The sequence below is a fragment of the Pan troglodytes genome, chromosome 19 (genome assembly GCF_028858775.2).
Source record: "Pan troglodytes isolate AG18354 chromosome 19, NHGRI_mPanTro3-v2.0_pri, whole genome shotgun sequence".
NCBI classification, from domain to species: domain Eukaryota; kingdom Metazoa; phylum Chordata; class Mammalia; order Primates; family Hominidae; genus Pan; species Pan troglodytes.
In genome coordinates this window covers 15,681,755-15,697,513 of record NC_072417.2, presented here as the reverse complement: position 1 = coordinate 15,697,513, position 15,759 = coordinate 15,681,755, and the positions used below count along the sequence as shown (strand labels likewise).

The 15,759-nt window shown below is 42.1% G+C and overlaps 1 protein-coding gene across 1 annotated transcript in view; it reads right to left on the bottom strand.

The window, feature by feature from the left end:
• Positions 1-7,055: 7,055 nt before the first annotated feature.
• The window catches only part of USP6 (ubiquitin specific peptidase 6), a 46,223-nt gene continuing 37,519 nt past the window's right edge, over positions 7,056-15,759 (bottom strand). The window contains 5 exon segments of the mRNA XM_063798234.1: positions 7,056-9,241; positions 10,374-10,466; positions 11,135-11,571; positions 12,990-13,278; positions 13,922-14,113. Of these exon segments, the coding sequence (XP_063654304.1) occupies positions 9,068-9,241; positions 10,374-10,466; positions 11,135-11,571; positions 12,990-13,278; positions 13,922-14,113 (1,185 nt within the window). The 3' untranslated portion in view covers positions 7,056-9,067.

Below are 15,759 nucleotides of genomic sequence, written 5' to 3'. Positions count from 1 at the left end.
CTTTAGCCAGAGGTCCCACCTTGTCACACACCAGAAAATCCATACTGGAGAGAAGCCCTATCAGTGCACTGAATGTGAAAAAGCCTTCAGGCGGCATTCACTCCTTATTCAACATCAGAGAATTCATAGTGGTGAGAAACCCTATGAATGTAAGGAATGTGGGAAGCTCTTCATGTGGCACACAGCTTTCCTCAAACATCAGAGACTGCATGCTGGAGAGAAACTTGAAGAATGTGAGAAAACCTTCAGCAAGGATGAGGAGCTTAGGGGAGAGCAGAGAACTCACCAAGAAGAGAAAGCTTATTGGTGTAATCAGTGTAGTAGGAATTTCCAGGGCAGCTCAGACTTCATCGGACATCAGGTAACTCATACAGGAGAGAAACCATATGAATGTAAAGAATGTGGGAAAACTTTCAATCAGAGCTCAGACCTTGTGAGACATCATAGAATTCACAGTGGAGAAAAACCTTATGTATGCAACAAATGTGGGAAATCTTTTAGGGGCAGCTCAGATCTTATTAGACACCATCGTGTTCATACTGGAGAGAAACCCTATGAATGCCCTGAATGTGGGAAGGCCTTCAGTCAGAACTCACACCTTGTCAGTCATCAAAGAATTCATACCAGAGAGAAACCCTTTGAATGTAGCAACTGTGGTAAGGCCTTCAGTGGGTGGACAGCTTTTCTTAAGCACCAGAAACTTCACATTGGAAAGGAATTTGAAGACTGTAAGAGTCTACAAACAGGACCTATTCTAATAGGTAGCAGAAACCTAATGAATGCAGTAAAACTAGGAAAAGTCTGATGGGAGACCACATCTTATTGCACTACACATGAGTTTTATTAGAAAAACCATGTGAAGGTGGGAAAGCAGAGAAAATACCTACTGGATTTTTCAAACGTAAGTATAATCAAGTGGAAAAGCTAAAAGCTCTTGGACATAATCACCTTTTTTTTTTTCTGTCTCAGAACTGACACTAGAATATGGTCCCAACAATACAATTTTTTAAATTATTTATTTTTTAACATACAAAGAGATGAGGTCTCACTATGTTGCCCAGGCTGGACTTGAACTCTTGGGCTCAAGCACTCCTCCCTCTTCAGCTTCCCAAAGGGTTGGGATTACCGGCATGAGCCACTGCACCAGCCCCAGGGGTCTAATTACTTGAGAATGTTTTAAGGGATGTCTATCATTATTAAAATCATTATAAATCACTTTGGCAACAACCCCAAAACTAAATTATTCATGGGAAGAGCCATTTCAATCTTGACTTCCTAGTCAAGTGACAAGTTTAAATGTGGGAAAAAACCCTGTGAAAGTAATGAGTGTAGGCCAGGTGCAGTGGCTCGTACCTGTAATCCAGCACTTTGGGAAGCCAAGGTGGGCAGATCACGAGGTCAGGAGTTGATCATGAGGAGTTACTATGCCCAGCCAACACACTAAAACCCCTTCTCTACTAAAAATACAAAAATTAGCCAGGCATGGTGGGGCACGCCTGTAGTCCCAGGTACTTGCGAGGCTAAGGCAGGAGAATCACTTGAACCTGGGAGGTGGAGGTTGCGGTGAGCCAAGATCATGCCACTGCACTCCAGCCTGGGCAACAAGTGCGAAACTCCATCTCAAAAAAAAAAAAAAAAAAAAAAAGTCTAACTCTTCTGCTTGTCTTTACAATGCTGTACAGTGAGAGCTAATGTTTATAAGGATAAACAGGATACTTACAGGGATTTGAAGGTAATTTAATTCAGTGGTTTCCAACTTTTTAATCACCAAGGCCTTCTTTTTACTCCCCTATGTCCTGTGTCTTAAAAGATTATGTTTACCAAACTGCATTTATTAAATAATTATATTTTGCTACATAAAGGCATGTACAACACAAATCATGCTTCTGACTGGCACCATGTAGGCAGACCTAGGTACTAAAATTCCAGCCCAAAGCAAATAATTTACCATTTTCATTAGTCTTTTTATTCCTTTTGTAGGCAAACATATCATCTATGTTAGGCTTTTTGAAATATTAACTATGACTTGTAAACTCCAGATTAAAAACTAACCAATTCATCTTTGATGGAGCTTGAATCAAACTAAGGGTATTGGACTTTTGAAAGGTTGAAATTTTTGTTACAGTATGGAATGTTTTTAACTGAATGTTGAAATAAATGTTATTTAAGAATTACTTAGTGACTGTTTAGTATGTGCCAGGGGCCGTAATTAGATGGGGCTGAAGAAAGATAGTCATTGTTGAATCTTCTTCAGGTAGACCAGGTCCTCCTTGAGGTTCTCAGGCTGCATCTCCAGGTTGGCTCCGGCCAGGGTCAGCTTGTCCAGCCCCTGGCGCAGCTCCAGAGACCCAGCCTCGCTTGGTGCAGAAGTCATTGGCAGCCAGGTGGGCATCATCCACCTGTAGCCAGCGCTTCTCCATTCTGCCAGCGTCTCTGGCCTGGTGAGTCTGGATGTGAGCGCATCCCAGGGGGCCCAAGGCACAGAGAGAGAGAGGAACGGGGTGGAGGGAGGGAAGCATGTGCAGGGGCCAGGAGCGCCAGGCTGCTCGGGCTTCCCGGCCCCTGCAGCCCGCCAGGAGCTGTGGCCAAGGCAGAGGCCCGCACTGCTGCTGCTGGCGCTGTCACCTCCCTGTGGTCCTGCCTTCTGGGTCCTTGAGGGCCTCCTGTCATCTGGAACTGGAAATAAGTTAGTGAAGCGACGTTTTGTGAATATTTATTGGCCTTTGCGTCTTTGTCTTCATTTTCAGTGCTGGCTTTTCTGTTGGGTCATTTGTGTTCTTACGTTGATTTGAAGAATTTAAAAAGGTATTCTATAAATTAATCCTTTATGGGGTCATTTCTAGTGCAGATAGTTGTTTCTTAGTCTGGTCATTGTACCGTAATTTTATTTCACATTTCTTTCTTGCTGGTAAATAAGAATCTAATTGATTTTATAGATTGATTTTGTATCTTGTTACCTGGTTTAATTCACATATTCATAGGCATCATTTTTGGATTGTGGTGGGTTTTTCATGTACTTATGTACATGTAGTTATGTACTTATGTACTTAAATACTTAACGTACTTACATACTTATGTAGTTAGTGTCAGCCACATATAATAACACCTATATTGCTTAAATGTTGGTACTTACACCTTTATTTTTCTTTATTTTCTTCTTTTATTGTCCTGATCACACCTCCTGAACACAGTGTGTCTGGTTCTGATTCCAGGGAACAGGTTTCAGTGATCCTGTATTCCTTATGTAGTTTATTATAATTTCATTTTAGACAAACTTAATGAGATTAAGGAAGCTGCCTTCTTTTACATATGCTAAGAGTTATTTATGACTAATTGTTGAATTTGAATAAATGCTTTTTTTTACATATACTGTAAATAATCATATGTTTTTCTCGTATTTTTCTGAAAATAGGATATTTTACATCAACTATTTTTGGATGTTAACCAATCCTGCATTTTTTAGTATATCCCACTTGGTATCCATGTGTTACATTTCCATATGTGGTTTAATTCATATGATATGGTTTTTTTTAGAATATTTGTATTTCTGTTAATGAAAGAGTGGGCCTATAATTTTTTTTTCTAAGGTCCTGTTCAGATTGTGGTGTCAAAGTAATGCTGGCTTCACACACACACAAAAAAAAACTGAAAAATATTTCCTATATTTCTTCTCTTTGGAAGAGTCTGAGAAATTTAGGTGTTTTCTTCCTTAAATATTTGGAATATTTCTTTAGGTATGGAATTTTCCTTGTGGAACAGTATTTTTGTTGGCTGGTTTGACTTCTAATAATTCAAATCCTTCGGTATATGTAGGAGTTTTCTTGTTTTATGTTATTTCTGTGTCTGTTTTAGTAAGTTTATTTTTATTTTGGGGGGAACAGAGTCTCACTCTGTCTCCCAGGCTAGAGTGCAGTGGCGCAATCTCGGCTCACTGCAACTTCCGCCTCCTGGATTCAAGCAATTCTCCAGCCTCAGCCTCCTGAGTAGCTGGAGTTACAGGTGCGTGCCACCACCCCGGCTAATTTTTGTGTTTCTAGTAGACACAGGGTTTCACTATGTTGGCCAGGCTGGTCTCGAACTCCTGACCTCGTGATCCACCTGCCTCAGCCTCCCAAAGTGCTAGTATTACAGGTGTGAGCCACAGTGCCCGGCTGTATTTTTTAGTAGAGACGGGTTTTCAGCATGTTGGCCAGGCTGGTCTCGAACTCCTGGCCTCAGGCGATCCACCTGCCTTGAACTCCCAAAGTGCTGGGATTACAGGCGTGAGCCACCATGTCCGGCCTAGTAAGTTTATTTTTCAATGTGATGTTATTTGAATCTCTGTTGTCAAACTTGTAGTCCTAAGTATTTCACCGAACCCTCCTAGTGTCTTAATACACTGCTCTATGGAGCAGGCTTTTGTTTTGGTTCCGGATATTGGTTTTCTGTGTCTTTCCTCTTTGCCTCAGTTGGTTTCACTAGTGGTTTCTTAAGTGTATTAATATTTTTAAACCAACTTTTTTTTTTTTTTTTTTAATGAGACAGAGACTCACTCTGTTGCCCATGCTGGAGTGCAGTGGTGCGATCTCGGCTAACTGCAAGCGCCGCCTCCCTGGTTCAGACCATTCTCCTGCCTCAGCCTGCCGAGTAGCTGGGACTACAGGCACCCGCCACCCCGCCTGGCTAATTTTTTGTATTTTTTAGTAGAGACGGGGTTTCACTGTGTTAGCCAGGATGGTCTTGATCTCCTGACCTCGTGATCCGCCTGCCTCGGCCTCTCAAAGTGCTGGGATTACAGGTGTGAGCCTCTGCGCCCAACCCTATAAACCAACTTTTATCCTTGATTTGTTTCTGTTGCTTTTTTTTTCCTATTTCATTGATGTCTGCTCTTTATTACTTTAATTCTCATTCTTTCATTTTGATTGTTTTTAATTCTTTTTTTTTTTTTTTTTTTTTTTTTTTTTGAGACGGAGTCTCGCTCTGTCGCCCAGGCTGGAGTGCAGTGGCGCGATCTCGGCTCACTGCAAGCTCCGCCTCCCGGGTTCACGCCATTCTCCTGCCTCAGCCTCCCGAGTAGCTGGGACTACAGGCGCCCGCTACCACACCCGGCTAATTTTTTGTATTTTTAGTAGAGACGGAGTTTCACCATATTAGCCAGGATGGTCTCGATCTCCTGACCTCGTGATCTGCCCGCCTCGGCCTCCCAAAGTGCTGGGATTACAGGCGTGAGCCACCGCGCCCGGCCCTATTTTTAATTCTTGAGAAGGGAGTTTATGTGATTGACTATCAATCTTTTTTTCTATTCTAACATACTCCTTTAAGGCTGTAAATTTCTCTCTAAGCAGGGATTTATCTGACAGCCCACATTTTCCATCAGGTGTTTCCAAACCCTGTGTCTGCAGCCGCGTTGACCTCCCAGTGTCTCCACCCTGTATCGCCTACAGCCATGCCAGGCTTGTGTGTCTCCATCCTTGCGCAACAGAGACCCTGTCTCTATTTAAAAAAAAAAAAAGAAGAAACCTAAAAACAGACTGGCACTTAAAAGAGTTGTGCTTCATTTTTTGACTTTCCGTATTAATTTTCTGTTTGTTCCTTAAACAAGCTGCCACTGCTGCTGATTCAACATGTTTCATTTTATTCTTTTTTTTTTTTTTTTTTTTTTTTTTTTTTTTTTGAGACAGAGATTTGCTCTTGTTGCCCAGGCTGGAGTGCAATGGCGTGATCTCGGCTCACTGCAACCTCTGTCCCCCGGGTTCAAGCAATTCTCCTGCTTCAGCCTCCCAAGTAGCTGGGATTACAGGCATGCACCACCATGCCTGGCTAATTTTGTATTTTTAGTAGAGATGGGGTTTCTCCACGTTGGTCAGGCTGGCCTGGAACTCTCAACCTTAGGTGATCCACCTGCCTTGGCCTTCCAAAGTGCTGGGATTACAGGTGTAAGCCACTGGGCCTAGCCCATTTTATACATTTTTAATGTGTATTCTTGTTTTTGGAAAATGTGAACAGAGGACTATTAAACTCTTTTAGCGTCAGTGTAGCAAGGAGGTAAAAAAACAAACAACAAAACAAACAAAAAATCCCTCTTTGTGAAATAGGATTGAATATCGTTGGATTGAGCATTTACCAAGCAACTGTGCCAGGGTTTGTGTCCTTCATTTAATTCTTACAAGCCTGAGCGTTCCGTATTTTAACTTTATAGGTGAACAAATAGAAGCTGAGGGTGAAGGACCTACAGCTGTCACCTTCATCTCTTCTCAACACTGCCAAATGTCTCCTTGGATCTCCCAGACAGACAACAAGGGGCATCTCTGGTTTCTCGGTGCCCGCTAGAAACCTAGGGTAATTTCAAGGCATTATGCAAATGAGAAGCTTTCCTTCTCTTCACCTCATCTCCTGATCTGCACAAAAACGACTGTAGGACCCACTGTAGGTACCAATGTAGGCACCAATCCTCAGTTTACCACCTGCTCTCTACTTGCTTCCCTGCCATAACTTTCTAAAAGGGATGTGAGCCATGTTTAAAGTCACCTGGTCACTGGAGAGATCTTGTTCTACCCTCTACGTTAGTGGTTGCCAACCTTTTTGGCACCAGGGACGGGTGTTGTGGAAGACAATTTTTCCACGGACTGGGGGGATGGGGGGAATGGTTTCAGGATAAAACTGTTCCACCTCAAATCATCAGGCATTAGATTCTCATAAGGAGCACACAACCTAGATTGCTAGCATGCGCAGTTCACAATAGGGTTCTTTCTCCTGTGAGAATGGCGTGCCGCTGCTGATCTAACAGGAGGCAGAGCTCAGGCGGTAATGGGAGCAAGGGGGAGCGGCTATAAATACAGCTCGCCACTCACCTCCTGCTGTGCAGCCAGGTTCCTAACAGGCCATGGACGGTACTGGTCTGTAACCCAGGAGTTGGGGAATCCTGCTCTACAGAGTTTCCAACCTCAGAGATGAAGCATCCCCTCTGTAAGTCAGAAAGAAATTATTCAAGTAGGAGAATTAAAACAGGATCACAGAGAGGGAGGCTGAAGAATTTGACTTTCTGTGTTTACTTGTATGAGGAAAAATAGCACATAGAGGCAACCACAGTATTTAATTTGTTTGGATAATAGTTACAGATAAACAGGTACACCCCATATACAATTACCAATACTTTTGATACAGTTCATATTTCAGTACATCAACACTTTTATTTACACTCTATTTATGTACATTAACATCTTTCTAAAGTCAGTGCATTGTCAACAAGTTTTATACAGTAATTTACAAGGTGAATATAGTTAATAGTTAATTTAATAAATTTCCCGCTAGTTCATGAATTAAAAAAATTAATTACAACCAGTATAACAAACACAAATCAAACAACATTAGTAGATTGTGCTACCTGCTTAAATAAAACATCTGTAAAGAAATTATTTAAAATCTTCCACTTTTTAATGGGACATGTCCAGGTAGGAATGGACAGATTTTATATACTGAAAATCTTGAAACTATAAAGTGTGCATTTTGTCTGACTTTATTACATTAGACAATTTAGGCCACTCCTACCTACTTGCAATTATATTTTTTCTGAAAAGGATTTCAATTTAGGTAGCCACTTAAGATAACCTTTCCAAATGCTCTGAGAACTAGATATTAATAGTTACTGGCCTCAGATATCAGAACACAAATGCTTAGTTACATTGGTAATTACTACCTATGAGGAAGAAAGGGTAATGGAATCTGGCAATGAGAATCAACTTGCAGGGTCTAAATGAATAAACAAAGACCAAAAATAAGGTGAAACATTTCCTTCAAGTATATATTAAGAAACTACATGAAAAAAATTCTACCTGAAATAAATAATATTTATACTTTTGTTCCAATCTTAAATAATTAGAGGAAAAAAATGAAGTAAGCAAAGAAACATAACTTTCAATGACTACTGTAAAATTTAAAAAAAGACAAATATCAAAATAAAAAAACTAGTGGACATGCAAACAAAGCAAAACTAAAGTTGACTTCCTAAAACCACCAATTTCATTAAATATACTTATGAACTCCTAATGTTTGGGATGTGTTTTGTTTGTAATTTATAGCCCTTAGAGCCATCAAATACACACAAGCAAGTTCATTTGCATGTGTTCTCTCTTTTTTAAAGTGCAAAACAAACACAGAAAAGAATAACGACTAATTGTGAAACGTGATCTAGCTCCGATGCCGCTTACCTTCCCAGAAGCTCTTGTTGCAACATGTGCATGTGAAGATGGTGCAAATATTGGCAACTGCTCCCCTTCCCTCAGCATGGGCGGGGCCGGGGGTACAGAATACATTTCTGAGGATACTTGAAGTAGCCTAAATGTAAGATGCCTCCACTGGGAGGGCCCTGGTAGCTGGATTTCCCAGGATGTTTTTCTTTCTACTGGGTCTCCCTCTGGTTGGAAGGCACATAGCTCTTAAGAGAGCCTCCCTTTCAGACTGACCACTCTATGCCCCTGCCACCAATGACTGGTTGTGTCTCAAATGTAAACACAATGGCAAAAACAAAAAGCAAGAAAAAGAAAGGGTATGGGAACAGTTTAAAAAATAAATTGAAAAATCCTCGTCCATGCCGTAAGAATCATTTGCACACCTTCATGATCTTGCTTTCTCCATCTTGTCAATATAATGGAATAAAACTTCAGGAAAAAGGAGGTAGCGTATCATGTCGTCCCTAGACAACATTATAATTGTTTGTTTTTTCCTCTGACTCCAAGGAAATCTTTAATATTTGTTATGATTATTGGTAAACTCTATACTCACTACATATTTGTTCATATCTGGACAAGCACAATTCAATTCTTATTTGGTCCCAGGTGGCTGGTGCCAAACCTTTTGTTTACAGGCTAATGGTGGGATCTGCCTGAAAGTTCTCTATCAGACAGCTTGTATGAGACTTCAAAATACAATTGTTTCTACTCTTCAAGTTAACTATTTTAATTAGAATTTTTGTTCTAACAGGATAAAATAACTACATTTAGCTTGTCTTTCAGTGACACTTTTGCCAAGTATCAGCTACAAGGAGTCTTCTCCCTCGCCACCAAGCTGTCTAGCAGCCAGAGTGGTAGCTTTACTGTAACATAGAGTACTTTTTGTAATCAGACTCAAAGTCTTCATCCATACTGCTTGTGTCTGCCATCTTTTTGCCATCAATCTTTGGCAGAAATTGTGCATAGTCTATCCCCTGCTGCTCATAGAAAAGAATGTAGGCAGAGTCGGTATCAATTTCATCAGGGTGAAGTTCCTGAAAGGGCAAGAAAAACCTTTAACAAAAAGCCATCACTATTATGACTCTAAATCCTTGCCAGGAAAGGGAAGACCAACCCTCTGTAATTACTAACCTGATTGCTTCCAATAAGCTCACTAGTTTGGCTGTCTCACACCTGCCCCTTTAAAATGAGCCCCATTATTTCCAATGTTTGCTTTGGGGAAAATATTTTGACCATAGACAAGTCAAAACAGAATGACCTAAAACCCCATCAAATTCTAATTATTTATTTTGTATTTATTTATTTTTTTGAGATGAAGTCTCGCTCTGTCACCAGGCTGGTGTGCACTGGTGCAATCTCAGCTCACTGCAACCTCTGCCTCCTGGGTTCAAGCGATTCTCCTGCCTCAGCCTCCCGAGCAGCTGGGACTACAGGCATGTGCCACCACATCTGGCTAATTTTTTGTAGTTTTAGTAGAGATGGGGTTTCACCATATTAGCCAGGATGGCCTCTATCTCCTGACCTCATGATCCGCCCACCTTGGCCTCCCAAAGTGCTGGGATTATAGGCATGAGCCACCGCGCTCGGCCCAACCCCATCAAATTCTAACAGTCTAGAAGATAGGAGCTTTTTGCATTAACTAACTCCTTTTTTTTTTTTTTTTTTTTTTTTGAGACAGAGCCTTGCTCTGTTGCTCGGGCTGGAGTGCAGTGGTACAGTCTTGGCTCACTGCAACCTTCACCTCCCAGGTTCAAGCCATTCTCCTGCCTCAGCCTCCCGAGTAGCTGGGATTACAGGCATGCGCCAACATGCCCAACTAATTTTTGTATTTTTAGTAGAGATGGGGTTTCACCATGTTGGCCAGTCTGGTCTCGAACTCCTGACATCAAGTGATCCACCTCCTAAGCCTGCCTCAGCCTCCCAAAGTGCTGGGATTACAGGCATGAGCCACTGCGCCCGGTCAACTAACTCTTTATTTTTCCTCACTACTCATGTTTTCATTCCCTGCTCTGCATATCACTTTTGTTCCTTTAATACTGACAGCATCTATATATTGATTCTAACAGAAATATCTATTTCCTATTCAAGAGATAGTCCATTATTTCAACAAATGTTCCCCAGTTCTGTTGATATTCTAACTTTCATTCAAAGATTGAGAATGTTTACCTCACAGCTGCTGTCATTATAACAGTACCACTTGCAGTTTGGGTTTTTGGCATAAGTGATGTAATGGCCCCCACTCAGAATTCCTGAATGGCACTGTAAGAGATAAGAGAGTGGAGGTATGTTAGTAGTTAACTGTACTATGGCCAGGGTATAGCACTAAGATCTGAGCAGGAGAACACTGATCACGTAAATGATCAGTAGGTGAGAAAATATTTTAGAACCCTCTTTCTCTAAAACCAAAATAAGCAAAAAGCAAAATACAAAAGTCATAAGCTCCAAGTCTTGTGTGGATAAACAATCATTTTATAATTGTAATTACTATTATTATTATTATTATTTTGAGACAGGGACTTGCTCTATCACCCAGGCTGGGGTGCAGTCGAGTGATCACAACTCTCTAAAGACTTGACCTTCTGGGCTCAGGTGATCCTTCTGCCTCAGCCTTCCAAGTAGCTGGGACCACAGGCACATACCACCATACTTCGCTCCATTTTAAAATTATTTGTAGAGACGGGGCCCAAGCTGGTCTCAAACTCCTGGGCTCAAGCGATCCTCCTGTCTCAGCCTTCTAAAGTGCTGGGATTACAGGTGTGAGTCACCACACCACATCTGTGAGCCCAGATTTCAATGTTAACTTTGTCTATCACTAAGCTCAATGCTAGGAAATTAGCAGGACCTGAAAAATACTTGCTGATGAATACATGAAGACAAGTGAACAAAACACAGACCACTCTCTGAAAACCGTATAATAAACCACTTACTGAAATTGCATATAGATTATAAATAGGCTTAATATGAGTGTCTTCTCTTTGGTCATCAGTGCTGTCTTCTTCACTGTGGTTTCCAAGCTGACCATTGCTGTAGCCATCGCCACAGCCATTGCCACATGCTTCATGCTCATAAAGGAATCCATTGGCCAAAGCTACCTCATGGTCCTGAGGAGTGACCAGCTCTGGTTGGCTGCCCCCCGGCATATGCCCTCGGCTCAAGGCGTCAGCCAGCTCACAGATCTGCCCAGCCCCATTCTCTTTGCTGGCATCCAAGTTCTTCTTACTACTTGACGGCTTATTTTTGCTGCCAATCTGGGGCAGCCGGAGCCTCCCTTTGCTCCTCCCCAAAGTCCGTGGGCTGCTATTAGGGCTGCTGTTTTTGCTGGAGGGACAGCTGGTTCCACTTTTTCTTGATGAAGAAGGAGAACCTGTGAACAGAACAGAAGAAAAGATTCACAAATCCAAATGCCACAAAGTAAGCCAGCCCCAAATGCTAACTCCGAGGTTAGCTTTGCAACTGTACACACAAAGGTAAAGACAGGGGAGTCGTGACTGGCTACCCTTTGGTTCCTATTATGTAGCCAATAAGTTACATTTTTGTCTTCTTCAATGCCAAGTCCCTATAAGCAACAATGTCCTGAAAATATAAAGTGCATTATAGGGACTCAGAAAATAGCAGAAAGATGATTTATGTCAGATTCAGTTGAAAAAAATCCAACTATTAGAGTAAGGAGTTTTCCAAATACATATTCCTCTCCTTTGTAAAATTAGACAAAAAATGTGACCACCATTTACTGAATACTTCCTATTGTTAGGCATGGTACTGGGAATTTCCTGCTGTCCGTTGTTACCTCTGTGTCTCACAAAAATCCTACAAGGCTTTAAACTTTTTAGTTATAGCCTCTTACCCCTACCCCCTTTTATACCTTTAAAAATTATTGAGAACCTTTAGAACTTTTATGTGAATTTTATCTATCAATATTTCCTGTATTAGAAATTAAAACTGAGGAATGAAAAAGTACAATACATTAGCACAGACTTCACTGTCAAAGTGACGATATTATTCCATGTCATGTTTTCTCTTATACCATTGTACATCTGTGAGAGAATAAAAGTGAAAAAGCACATATTTTCTCAGTATTTTTATGAAAATCATTTTGGGCCAGGCACAGTGGCTCACACCTGTAATCCCAGCACTTTAGGAGGCCGAAGCAGGAGGTTCACTTGGGTGCAGGAGTTCGAGCCCAGCCTGGGAAACATGGCGAAGCACCATCTCTACAAAAAATACAAAAATTAGCCAGGTGCAGTGGTGCATGCCTGTAGTCCCAGCTACTCAGGAAGCTGAGGTGGGAGGACTGATTGACCCCAGGAGGTCCAGGCTGCAGTGAGCTGTGATCTGTGTTGCATCACTGCACTCCAGCCTGGGTGACAGAGTGAGACCCTGTCTCAAAAAAATAAAAAATAAAATAAATAAATAAAAAAGGAGTTTTGATCCTCTAGACCCCCTGAAAGATGGGGAACCTCAGAACTTTCACTATAAGGGGACAAGACAGCAGCTACCATTCCTGTTTACCATACATCAGGCACTGTGTGAAGTGCTTTACTCTCCATGTGTCAAACTCTCAACTCTGTAAACCTGGCATTATCTCCATTTTACAGATGAGGAAATAGATTCAGGGAGGCTGAATCTCTTGCTACAACTTACATAGCTCAAATACAGATAGGTCTGATTCCAGATAGGTTCCTTCCACCCAACCAACCTGATGTTCCAGAACAGAAGACAGAGAAACATATGTAGCCTACAGGAGTCCCAAGAAAGCAACTGCATAAGGCCCCCAGGCCTCACCTTTTGGGCTGCTGCTGCTGTTAGCGCTGAGTGAGGATGGGCTTTTGCTCAGGAGCATGTCCTCTTTTCCAGCCGAACTCTGCGCATCCACTTTCTTCACCTCTCTTGCCAGAATCCTGGGCTTGGAGAGCTCATCCCCCTGGGGTGTGAGTGGTTTATGCTGGCAGAGGGCCGGGTCTCGTGGTACCAAAAAAGCACTCGGATCAAAACTTTCCTGAAGAAATTTGACAATTTTCTGGGATTTTATCCACTAATCATTTACAAATTGAAATCGCTTAAGGTGAATAATCTGGAGAAGTAAAGGTAGAAAACATTGCATTAAAGGGTTCTGAAGATACAAAATTTACATGGAAAAAACAAGTCAAATACATGTGAATGTTTGGAAATATATAACAGAACATTTACTCTTCATTATTTTTTAAAGACTTCAAAAATATGGTTTCATAAAGGCCTCTACACAGGCCCCAGTGCATTGGTGTGCTTGTGCACACACGCTCAACTCAGCAGTGTGGCCACAGCCACGTGACTATGTGCAGTGGGTATTGCCTCCGGGCTCAGTTGCTCTTCTAGAGTCCACAAAGGGCTAGCCTAAGCTTCCTCTCTCCACAGAGCCAGAAGTTCACCCTCTCCTGAAGTTCACATTCACCACGTTGTACCCCTTGTGGCAGTTCTCACATCGCACTGAATTGCAGTTACTGGGCTACATGATTGATCTCTTCTTCTAGGTTATGAGCTTTTTAGGAAAAGGAACTACCAAATATTTGTAGAAAGATTCATCTCTGTATTCAACATAAAAACCTTGTACAGAATGTGATTTAAACACTGCTGCAGGAAAAGTCTTATTCTCAAAAATAACAAAACCTCCTGTTTGTTCATGTCTTCTTTCTTTTATGCTAGATTCCTGCTCTCTCAGAGGCAGGACCGTAACATACCAGGAAGGGTGGAAGCCTCCAGAGATCCAGCTTCTTTGTTGCTAGGCAGTGGGTCTTACACTTGGAACAGTAGTACATCTCACTTTCCCCTAGCTCTTCCTCACTGGTGAAAGCACGGAGACAGCTGTCCAGGTTGATGGGCTCGGCTTGCGCTCGCCGACTCTGCTCCACACTCTCATGCTTATCTACAACCTGTAGGTAGAGGGAACAGGAGGAAGGGGGTGTGTGGGAAGGCATTTAAACTGGTGATCTAGCTATGCATCAACCGCTCGGTCACTCACCCTTATTTTACTCTTTATAAGGAAAAAGAAAATACAACTGGCTGGGTATGATGGCTCAGGCCTGTAATCCTAGCACTTTAGGAGGCCGAGGTGGGGGGAATCGCTTGAGTCCAGGAGTTCAAAACCAGCCTGGCCAACAGAGTGAGACCCTGTCTCAGTAAAAGAAAAATCTAAAAATTAGCTGGGCATTGTGGCGCATGTCTGTAGTCCCAGCTACTCAGGAGGATTGCTTGAGTCTGGGAGGTAGAGGTTGCAGTGAGCTGTGATTACGCCACTGCACTCCAGCCCGGATGACAGAGAGAGACCCTGTCTCAAAAAAAGGGAAAAGAAAACACAACCCAAACTAGAGTCCGAGCAAATACAACACCTACACATTTATTCACAAATGTTGCATCAGTAACATTCTGGATAAAATTTCTATTTATATGACCATAACTTTTCTTGAAAAATTTTTGAATGCTTCAAAATGACAAAAACAAAAAGAATTGAATTTATTTAACAACTTTGGAATCCTATAAGGGGTTACATGTGAGCTGGCCCTCAAGCCAGGGGTGCTGATAGTAAGCCATTTATTTTTAATCAGAAAGCCAGAGCATTATTAGTATGCTGCAGAGTTTACGAGGCTAGGAGAAATAACATGAAACACAGAAACCAGAGCTGGATGAAATGAGGGCACAGAAAAGCTCACCATGAGAAGACAACACAGCAGAGCATGAAACACCACAGGGTACAACTCATTTGCATCTGATCCCATGTAACACAGAGTTATCAGAATACCAAGTCTATAATTATCTGTCTCCTCCCTCATGGGGCCTTTTTATCTGAGATGGCAACAAAAGGAAGAACAAGCTCAAGAGTGTGCTGCTTTTGTTGAGAAGGCCTCTAATACCCACCCAAACCTTTGGGGTCCTGTTAATCAGCATGTTAGGCTGTGGAGCAAGAAGGAGTCAAGTGTAAGAAAGGAGAGAGAGCAAAGAATGGGCGGGGTGCAGGGATGTATGTTGGGGGTGGTGTAGAATGAAGAAGGAGAGAAGGAAGGATCTAGAATGCAGCAGAAGAGAAAGAATTTTTCCCTCTCCATGCCTGGCTGCTACCTGACAAACAATCAAGAACCATAGAGCTGGGATCCTTCTGTTTGTCCCTCTAATGTATGGGAAGGTGGGTGAAGTGTCAGGGTTATGAATGCTACTGTAAGACTTCACACAGTATATATTTGTGTCCCAAAGCACAGCCCGGACCACAAGGCCCACACTGACTGCCTCTGTGTGGCAAACGTCACATATGTCCATCACCCACCCTATTTATTGCTCCTCCCTTCCAGAGGTGAACTTCCTCCATGAATTTCCCTTCCTGAAACTCATGATGGGAACCTTAGGCTGCCTGGAATACAAATTGGCACAGCATAAGACATTCAGCTTAGCATGGGTTTTCAGGTGAGACTTTTTCCCTACATGAGAGTCACGAGGCTGTCAAATGCTGTTATAAACTAGCAAGGTTGGGTTTGATCATGCAGTTACGGTTCTAGCACTGCATAACTACCCAGGCTAAAGAGCTCAT